Genomic DNA, 11,551 nt, shown 5'->3' with positions numbered 1-11,551 from the left:
GTTTGTTTGTCACCTTTGTAGTATAAAAAAAACTGATGTCCATATGTTTAATAGTAGCAACAGTTAATATAAAAAAACCCATTTTAATATATAATAATTCAATGCCTTTTATTGGTTATGTCACTAGTTTTACCCAAAAAATGCTATATTTGTATGTAAATTAAAAAAAAATCATAAAGTTGTTATTTTGATGCTGAATTTTTTTTAAAATGGCTAAATAAAAATTTATTATTGTATCATTGATAATTAACTAAATTAGTTCGTATGATTCACAGTTTTATTTTATCATTCCATCTATGTAATTCCTTCTTCTTAGGTTTCTGGCAAATAAATCATTATTATTATAAAGGCAAAGGCATATTATATACAGTAATACAATTTTTTTTATACAACTTAGAATGGCAAACAAGCTGACGGCCCACCTGATGGAAAGTGGCAACCGCCGCCTATAGACATGAGCAGTACCATGGACATAACAGAGTATACTGTTTCGCCCACGATACCCCACATGCGTTGCCATTTCTGAGGACTCAGGTGTTATTCCTCTGTACCCAGTAAATTCACGCCATATCCGCACCCTTCAAACCGAAACACAGCCATGCAAACACAGCTGCTTCACGGTTGAAACACGAATGGGACAGAGGTAGCCAAGCAATCGACTTTTGTACAAAGTCTCCCTCTGGTAAATATAGACGAATATGAAATAATTTGGAAGATATAGATACAACTTTCACTATTATATGAAATGGAGATAATATCTTGTATGCTTCTTCGAATTCCAATTTAGAAACAAATTTATAGTTAGGTATTATTTATTCTAGACTATGAATAATAGTTCTGCGGGTTCAGAATATTAATATATTTACTCAGATCTATATCAAGAATGGAACATCAATTATTACTAGATTAATTATAAGAAAACCATAAATTATGATGGTATTTTGCAACTGTATATAAATATAAGTCTTGTAGTCTTGGCATAGAATAGGCCACCCCTTCCTATCCCGTGGGTGTCGTAAGAGCCGACTAAGGGAGGGCGAGGAATGGGCAGCAGCTACTCTTTTAAAACATCTCTAAATCCTGACTGCAGATGCCAATCCGTTTACCAAGCGTAGCATTTACTAGTAAAACCCCCCAAGGGGGAGGCTTATGCTCAGCAGTAGACAGTTAAAGGCTGATACGATGATGTGAATATAAAAAGAATCCGTATTATATTATAAAGTTACAAAATTGGATTTATACGTAAACTTAATCGTTGACTATAATAATACTGGCTGATTGAAATAACACACACACGCATGCACGCACGCACGCACGCATTCGCGCACGCATGCACGCACGTTCATGAATTAATTGTTGAAGCAACTAATTTATGTATTCTCTTCCAGCCAGCTCTATTCTAGACATATGGTCTAGAATTGACCTCCCTATGCGATATGACACTTTTTTTTCGTGAGGAAATGCCTAATGCAGACCCATAAGCCCCGGGGGAGGCTTATGGGTACTGCCGGACTCCTACCGGCCAAAAACATCCACGGCAAAAGTAGCAATACAATTCTATTTCTGTTTCTAATTTACTTGCCGTTACTAGAACAACTGTTCTAATAAGAAAATAATCATAACCCTTCAGCGGCTCCTTCATTAAGAACACAAAGGTCAAAAAATGTCCTCACTGGTGACCTTGATTGGCATGCGTGACTTGCTGGCAGCGGTCACGACGTGAGGGTTAAGTGCCTTATTATTTTTACCGCTGGGTCAATGGAACCATGGAGTTGGGAAGCATTCGATGGGTTGGATAGGACATTACGAGAAATGATGACAAAATAGTATGCTCACTTGACGGTAAGGCCATAAGTACTTGGCATTTATTGCATTTTTTTTACACCTTGAGTTACGTTACTAAAGTTTTAGTAAGGATCTCTAATCTTTTCTAGCAATAAATATAGCCTGTGTTACTCAGGGTGAATATAGCTTTCTAATGGCGAAAGAATTTTTGAAATCGATAAAGTAGTTTTTAAGTTTATTCATTACAAACATACACACAAAAATACAAATCTTTCCTCTTTATAATATTAGTGTATGTATAAATATTATAAATTATGCATATAGATATTGCATGCCAAACTGGCTGAATGTACAAGCTACGTATTGTCATTGATACCATTCCATTATGAACTATATTCTTTTTTTTTTCAACACAGGGGGTAAACGAGCATGCGGCTCACCTGATGGTAAGTGACTAACGCCGCCCATGATCACCTACAACACCAGCGGCATTGCAGGTGTGCTGCCGGCCTTTTAAAAAGGAATATACTCTTTTCTTGAAGGTTATGTTGTCGTATCGGTTCGGAAATACTGCTGCTGGAAGTTGATTCTAAAGAATGGTTGTGCGTGGAAGAAAGTGCCTTGAAAAACGCACGGTGGAAGACCGCCACTCGTTCAGATGATTGGGATGAAACTTTAGTTTGTGGCGGGTTGTACGGTGGTGAAAACCAGCAGCAGATAAATATAATTTTATTAATTACTAATTATTATTATTATGCCGTATCCATATTTCAATGCCAACGGTCTTTATGAGACCCAAGTAAAAAGTAGCCCATAAACACTCGCTAGGGGACTAGTTATGGCTCATTCTCTACATTTACGTGTTATCTTGACACATCGTTTGTGTAAATCTCTATACGTCGAGTTTTATAGCATCTTAACGTTTTTCACTGTATGGTCCCGGCATAGAATGGGCCTTTGCTTCCTTTCCCATAAGAGACGTAAGAGGCGACTAAGAGAGCTTAACGTACGAGGGATAGGCAGTAGCGTCTTCTAAAACACCTCCAAAACCTAATTAGGTTTTGGTGATGTTTTGGCGGTTGTCAACCTGCCTACTAGAGAGGAAAGGGATTGTTAGTTATGGAGACTGAGAATCCCATTGCATGCAATATACCCAACCAGGTCGACCTCCTCACGGTTCCTGCTGGAAACTATCATGGTTAATTCCTGATGATATCATCATGATGGGCTAACTGGCCTGTTTTCATTCTCATCTATCACCCTTCACTGGTGCTCCGCCAGCGTATCACGTAAGCGCAGGTGGGGTTACCATACCATTTTCACCCATCAAAAAAAACCTACCTACTAACTGTAGTAACTATTGGTAAAAATCCCCAGTTGAGTGAAGTCTATGCTCAGCATTTTGTAATGTTTTAAAAGAGACCCTGTTGTCCATCCTTAGACGAAGAAAATTTACTTTTTAAAACATTAGTCTACATGTATTTAGTGGTCGCCACAACTCTCTATTACTAAACATACATACACTATGCACGTATAATCGTTTCTTTTTTTGGACATTAAACACTCTACTTCAGTGGATTTATCCCAAATTGTCTTTCGTCCAGTAGTAAAGTAGATCAAGATAGTTATAATAATGAGAATAATAAAACCACTAATATAATGTACCGATAGATTTTATGAATAAATTGTATTTTTATAAATAATATATCATCTATAAGTTTTTTTTTTTTTATTAGTAGAGTGCGTAAGGTACAAAAGCAAACTAACTTGTTTCGAATAAAACAAAAGGCTTAATAATACTTATTTATTAGCGCGAAAAAGACATAACAAAGCATTAAGTAGATTTAGAAAATATTTAAAAAAAAAGTACTCTGAATACTGCAAACTCTGCTTTGAATGCAATGCAGTAATACTAAGTAAAAGATATTATTTACTTCTGTCCAAGAGGGAACAAGTCATATTGTATATGCCAAAGAGAGTATAGATCGTTCGACGTATTGTACTCAGAATATGCGTACGCATAATATTCACCGGGAGTGATGTTAGCAAACATGTTAATTCTTAATAAAATAACAGGCTTCAGAGGCATAACATCTTAGTACTCAGGGTACTATAGGTGACACATTACTTTCTTATATCTATAAATACATGGATAGGATCCAGAGGGAGATCCTAGAGAGGCATATAGTATAAACATGGAGAATACATAGTAACCATAACCACTTACCATCAGGTCGGCCATATGCTTGTTTACCACCTCGGTGGTATATAAAAAAAAACTTATATTGATAGGATGCGAACGTCAAATATTAAAAGTTATAGATTGTCCATCCAATCAGACCTCACTATTCATTGTTAGAGACCCATTACTATTTACTAGTGATTTGAAAATAAACAATTTTTTATTTATTTTTTTTTTTTTTTACTGTATTAAATATCCAGGGTAAAGCAAGACAATCAATTATGCTGCAACTATCTCTTGTAGATCTCATATAATTTATACATTAAATGTATCAACATTAAAAAATGACAATTGAAACACTGCAGTGAAATATCTGTTTCTAATATTCCACTTGAGCAATACCTACAAAGTGGTTAATTTTGAACTTTATCGTTGTTTACACATATTTAAATACACTATCGAGACTTAGTGCAACCACGAATTGTATTCAAACTGCAATAATTGTTTCACTATAAAGCAATAATTAAAAATACGAACGACTTAATATTTAATTAGATTTCTTAAATACAAATTACTATTTGTTGGAGCAGAGTATTATTTAGTAAAAGTACAAAAGATTATTTCAAGTAAAACATTCTACAATCTTATGATGAAATAATAATACATTTTAAAATTTAAAGGGCAATTTAATAAATAAACAAACCACTAAGACTTTCAAGTTTACTTTGTCTAAACAATTTATAGCTTAAAATACATTATTTATTTTCTACCAAGAGGAAACAAGTCATTTTGAATTTGCCAAAGAGGTATGTATGGATCGTTCGACGAACTATCGTATAGAAAGCCATATCTTACGCTATACTCGGGATACGCATACTCATAGTATTCGCCTGGAGTAATATTGGCGTAGATATTAATTCTGTCAATATAGTATCTTAGATCTGTAAACACCAAAATCCTATCTTCATTGTAACGAATCTCAAAACACCCTAAACCAATCAGTACATCTGGGCCAGCTCGGGCAGGACCAGAGAACAGACCCCCGCCATTAGCGATACCAGGAAAGCTGAATGTGTTTTTTACACAAATAAATTTACCCCACCATTTTGGCAAATATTTGGAACAATCCACTATGTCGTCTTTTAATTGTCTTGCGTACTTAATCTTATAGTTTTCTTCAATGTGCTTCAAGCTGAGGAAACCGGATCCACCATACCATATAAAATCCTCAATGATGTAATGTTTATCGCACAGAGTCGCTTTGTATGCGTATTGATAACTCGTTGATAACTTATTATAGACGTATATTTGGTCAAAGCTATGCACAATTGATACATCATGTCTTGGTATATGGACTCCTCGAGGACCGTGCCAGTGTTCGGGGTTATCACTTCGTGGTATTAATCTTCGGAATCTCCACACCCTGTATCTGTAAGGGGTCATGTGCTTGCCAGCCCTTCCTAACGCCCAAATCCTGACATCCCGCTGTCTGTCAAGATAAGGTTCCAAGTAATTTGCGGACGTGATGAGAACCCTCTTATTAAGTATTATTGCAGTTCCCAGCGGAATAAAATCTGAAATTATTCGACGTTATTAAAAACTAAACCAGAGGGAGACTTTGTACAAAAGTCATTTGGTTGCGTACCTCTGTTCCATTCGTGTTCCAACCGTAAAGCAATTGTGTTTCATGCTTGATTTCGGTTTGGAGGGTAGGATATGACGTGAATTTACAGGGTACAGAGGAATAACACCTGAGTCCTCAGGAATGGCAACGCATGGGGAAACAGTATACTCTGTTATGTCCATTTTACTGCTCATGTCTATAGGCGACGGTTACCACTTTCCATCAGGTGGGTTGTCAGCTTGTTTGCCATTCTAACTTGTATAAAATAAACTGGTAGATAATTTAAAACTAACACAGATCTCAACCCTCTTTATACTATATAGTTAGATAAGTATAGATTCACCGATTCACATAAACAAATCATAGAGACGATAGAGATTTCTATATATTAAAAATATTCATTTTATTATAATAGGTGCTCGAGTGGCGACCCCGTACAGGTTAACGCAGTATAGGACGACCTCCCACTAGATGGAGTGACGACCTGAAATGCATAGCAGACAGTCAGTGGATGCAGGTGGTTCAGAACCGTTCTTTATTGCTCACGTCCAGCAGTGGACGGATAATGACTGAAATGATGATGTTGATGATTTTGCTGTATGCAAAATAAACACATAAATTTCTATTATTTTATAAAAGTTACAAACCTATGGATATTCCGGCAAAGACGTGTAATTTTCTTCTATCAGCAATGATATCCCAATCCCAATGAGTGAACCAAAATGACATAAAAGGTGCATCTACTTGTTCCCACCTAAAAAAACTCTGCCTGGGAGTCGTATCTTTTGAGACGAATTTAGGAGTAGTCGTTCCAGTGTCCCAAAAAGCAAACGCCATGGATTTTAATGTAAGTAATACGTAGACACAGCTAAAATAAAAAATAAAAAATTTAAAAAAACTGTCATTTCTTAGTAGTAATGTATTAAATTATTCACTAAAATAAAAAAATAAAAAATCAGTATTTTATACCGCAAATTGAAAATTACAAAAAAAAAAGTAAAAGTGGAAGAATAACAAATAATAATAAGAGAGAGGAAAACCTAAAAATACATATTTAGACTTTATAAAAGATTATATGGCCAAAATGGGAATGGATGCGGAAAAGACTGCGGATAGAGAAGAATAGAGAAGAAAAATATATTACGCTGACCCCAGATAAAGAAATAAGAGTAATAAGATGATGAGTAGCCAACAAGCATTAGACATATACAATGATACCGCATGTTGGCAGAGAATACCTTGCAGTTTTCATTTTCCATACAGTTATTGAGTATAAATTTTATTAAAATTATTAATATCGTTTTTGTAGTATTCTAGTATCACTGATATTTATAGAGTCTTAAGACATTGAAAGTTAATTTATAAATGAAATCCTGTTATCAGATATGGTATTTAAAAACTTCCATCTTGTTTATATTTGCATTTACAATACAAAACAATAACACATTATTTCTGTTTAGAGTGCGTTGTGTTTGCAGAGATTAAATTTCTAGCCGCTTTGTTTGGTTTAAATATTGATATGAATTTAAACAATATTATTGCAACAAAACCATTTTAATTCACACTTGGTCAATATAACAAGTTCTACGCCTACTTTCACAAAGTAGTTAGTGAGTTCATTATTTGCCAAAATCCTGGATTTGGTTCAGTTAAAACGTGCTATGAGAATACTGTGACCAAAATATAGTGAAATGAAAATAAAGAAAGAGATTCTTTTATTTGAAATAAATAAAACGGGAAAAACTCGAAATGAAGTATCATATCTTAGCGTATGTACACGACAGCTTAACAACACAAGTAGTGCCAATAACATAACAGATGAAGAGGAAGAACTTCGGAGACCAGCCGTTCATACCCGAAGAGTTCTGAATGCCGTGTTTCTTGCTGTGAAAATGCTGCAAGCGTCTACAGCTCAGTGGGCCAAAACACGCAGTCAGGCTCGTGCTCGCATCACAATCACTCATGACTAAAGATCACGAATTCATTCCGAAAGTAGTCGAGCTTTTCCGATCTAATAACACATAAGTTAGTTATTAAATTAAAATACTATTTCTTAAAAAGCTATAATAAACACAAGAATCTGATTCCTTTTTAACAATATTTCAGTTATATGTATTAGAAAACATAAAAATGTAATTCTCAATTTATTGAAATAAAAAAAAAATACACGCCGTAGCGGAGACGCGTTACGGCTTACGCCAAATCTCCAAAAACAACGTCACCCAACTCTGAACAAGTGAAACAAAGAAAAAAAAAGAAGCAGTCAAAGTATAAATTACAATTTACGCCTACATAGTTGAAATACAAACAAAACATAATATTTCACTTTTCCACAAAATGAACGACAAAAATGAATTCTGGGCCCAAAATAATGGGAAAACTTTTTGCACAGATCGCGCCTTACAGCATGACTGATGACTGGTGTCGCCAACTTTGTACGCCTTTTTCGACAATTTTATTGTTTTGTTTATTAGAAACATTAAACTGCTTTTTAAACATTTCTCTTTTATTGAAATCGAGATTGTGCCCTTGCACCTACTTCTTTAATGACTTTTGTTTAGGTTGACGTGACGTTTTCATGAATTCTAAAATAATTTTGAATGCATCTCTCACACAAATTCTACTAAACACGATTCTATCAACGAAATCGTTAAAATCATAAAATATAGAGCTAGTAAGTTTATCTGGGATAAACTAAGAAGAATCTCAAAGTCTTTTGTTGTTACACCAAACTTTAGATCGTAAGTCTATAAAGAACTAATTTTTTTTTTGTATTTACCGTGTCTGACTTGCGCCATCTACTTTTCTCCTTGTACTTACCTACTATGTATGCCAGGTTGTCTGTAAAAGATTGCTTTTAGCGATAAGACCGCCTTTTGTAAATGCACATTCTGCATAATACTCATTTTTGTACGCAATAAAAAGTTTATATTAAATATTGTTTATATTAATTGTCAAATTTGAGATTTTAAATAGAATTATGAAAATCCGTTCAAAATTGCCCACGCAATCATGTGTGATTTTTGCGTCTATTTTAGTTACAAAAAGTATGAATTACCAAAAAATTTCTCATTAATTTGTTAGCAACAATACGTTGTGTTTGCCATGTGGTCCTAGCATAGAAAAGGATTTTTTTTTTGATGGGTGAAAATGGTATGGAAACCCCGCCTACGCTAACGGGATACGCTGGCGGAGCACCAATGAAGGGAGGTAGATGACAATGAAAACAGGTCAGTAAGCACATCATGATAAATTCATCAGGAATTAACCATGATAGTTTCCAGGGAGAACCGCGAGGAGGTCGACCTGGTTGGGTATATTGCTGGCAATAGGATTCTCAGTCTCCATTACTAACAATCCCTTTCCCCCATAGAAAAGGATAGGCATCTTGTTCTCTGCGGTGGCCATCCCTTCCTTTATCATTGGTGCCGTAAGAGGCGACTAAGAGAAATTAATAGTCGAGGGTTGGACAGCAGCATCTCTTTTAAAACATCACCAAAAGCTAACTGCGATTGCGGCGTGTCAAGTGTGGCAACTACTGACAAAACGCCCCTCATGAGAGAGGTCTATATTCAGCAGTGGACAATTAATGGCTGATATGATGATGATGATGATGATGATGAATACATTGTGTGGCATAACTTACTAAGGTACATACCGGATTTTATTTAAATATTTTTTAAAATTTTATTAACAAATATAAGATCATCGTATGGGAAGTAATAATTGTGGCTTATATACATAAACAGCCATACTACATACTATTTGGGGGGAAAGGGATTGTTAGTAATGAAGACTGAGAATCCCATTGCTAGCAATATACCCAACCAGGTCGACTTCTTCGCGGTTCTCCCTGGAAACTATCATAGTTAATTCCTGATGAATTCATCATGATAGGCTAACTGGCCTGTTTTCATTCTCATTTATCACCCTTCACTGGTGCTCCGCCAGCGTATCCCGTTAGCGCAGGCGGGGTTACCGTACTATTTTCGTTTATTAAAACTATGTACTATTAGTATATACTCTTTCCAGAGATTTTTCACAATTCCTTACAATATATATTAAAAATATAATTCTTCTTCTTCTTCTTTAGTCAGTAGGCAACCTAAATATATTTGGACTAAAACTTAGCAACTTCCACAGCGCAATTGTATACCTTATTCAGGTCCTACTTCGTTCAGGATGCAGAACACAAAAGACAGGTCAGGAGGTGAGACATGGTCGGTGACAGCGCTCCACAGTCGCAGGTCTCCCGAGACGTAATATCCTATTTCACCAGGCTGTACCTGCAACAGCCAACCTGGTGAAATGAATCCAAAAAAAATAATTGTTTGTTTATGTATATAAAGCAAAATACAATTACGTTAAATAACCGCCTAAAGTAATTAAATTCAAAATAATGAGGAAACCACAGAAGGAATCCAATGCGGTTGTGTTTTAATTTGCTGTTATATCTACGCATTGCTCGTTACCAATAATTTTAATGACGGCACAATTTTTACACGAGCCCCCGGGCTATGGCACTTTTAATTATCATTTCAATTGTGGGTAGAGATTAAATGATGTAAAAAGTATTGCTATCATAACATAAAGTTGTTGTACGCGTCCGTGTAGCCTAACTTCAGGTAAATAGTATGAAAGTAGTTTAAATTAAACGAAAATACAAATAAAAATTTGTTGAGATTTGACACTCTATTAAAAAGTTATAATCCCATTATAGTATGGTAAATGCAAAAATTTGCAAAGATGTTTATTTGTTACTCTTTCACGCAAAATAACATTCATACATACACATACATCTGTCGCGCTTGTCTCCCATTACGGTAGGCAAACACAATGGAACGCCAAATGCTTCGATTCAAACAAACCTCTTTCGCTTCCTCCACATTCATTAATCTTTACATACACGCTCGCCGGTTACGGGTACTTTTAAATTGGCCCTTCTTCAGCACGTCGCCTATTTGGTCGGCATACGTCCTTCTAGGGAGACCCTTACCGACATCTCTATTTATTCTTGGAGATGTCGGTAGGGGCCGCCCTAGCAAAATGCTAAATTAATTAAACGGATTTAAATAAAACTTGGTACAAGGGTATATACCTAACTTATTATATCCTAACTTAGCTTATAGGATACTTTATACATTGATTTACACGGTCAAATCCACAAGATATAACTAGTTTATACTATAAGTAAGAATATGGTATAGGTACCCATAGATAAATTGTGATTTTAGTTTACGCTCGTCCATACGACTGGAAACAGCGTTCTGCACTTTCTTCAAGATGATGTTAAACCAAGCGAGCAAATCTTTATTCTTTCCTTATTTTTCTTCATTTTTGTTCAGTTAAAAACAAGTTTAAAGTATTTTACATTCACATTAAGAGCATTCTTTTGTTTCTGGAATGCATTTACCGATAGTTTTTCAATTAGTTTCTATTCTTTTTAAATAATAATAATAACAAAATTTACATAAATAGATATACTTTGCCGTGTAATCCCGGCGTGGATTAGGTCACCCCTCTCTTTCCTGTGGGCGTCGTAAGAGGCGACTAAGGGAGAGCTAGGGATGGGCAGCAGCGTCCCTCTTAAAACATCTCTAAAAGCTTAAATGCGGTTGCTAACCCGCCAGCCAATTATGACAACTACTGGCAAAACTCTCCTTATGGGGAAGGCTTATGCCCAGCAGTGGTCAGTTGACGGTTGAAATAATAAAAAAAAAACAATAGTATTACATTATTTTTGGTACGATTAAACGACTTTGATTTCACACTATGATGTTATTATAACAGTATTGAGCTAGTAAACATGATTTCTGATATTTTTCCTTTAAACTACCCACATTTTGTAATACTTAATCTGCAGTTTTGGACTCGTTATGATATTATTATAATAATTATGTTATATAAAGATAACGTCTTTGAATATTATGCTCGCTTCTAATTTATTAGGATGCGGTTAA

The 11,551-nt window shown here is 35.2% G+C and overlaps 1 protein-coding gene across 1 annotated transcript; it reads right to left on the bottom strand.

Moving 5' to 3' along the window:
- Positions 1-4,726: 4,726 nt before the first annotated feature.
- Positions 4,727-6,463, bottom strand: LOC113511353 (uncharacterized). The gene is made up of 2 exons (XM_026894978.3): positions 6,239-6,463; positions 4,727-5,541 (listed from the first exon to the last, which is right to left on the bottom strand). Exons 1-2 carry the CDS (start codon positions 6,426-6,428, stop codon positions 4,727-4,729), a joined length of 1,005 nt encoding a protein of 334 aa, XP_026750779.3. The 5' UTR covers positions 6,429-6,463.
- Between the last annotated feature and the right edge of the window lie 5,088 nt (positions 6,464-11,551).

This window comes from Galleria mellonella, unplaced genomic scaffold, assembly GCF_026898425.1.
Source record: "Galleria mellonella isolate WM207_F2 unplaced genomic scaffold, CSIRO_AGI_GalMel_v1 utg35, whole genome shotgun sequence".
Taxonomy (NCBI): Eukaryota; Metazoa; Arthropoda; class Insecta; order Lepidoptera; family Pyralidae; genus Galleria; species Galleria mellonella.
Note: the sequence above shows the minus strand (reverse complement) of the source record. Positions and strands in the feature narration are given on the sequence as shown.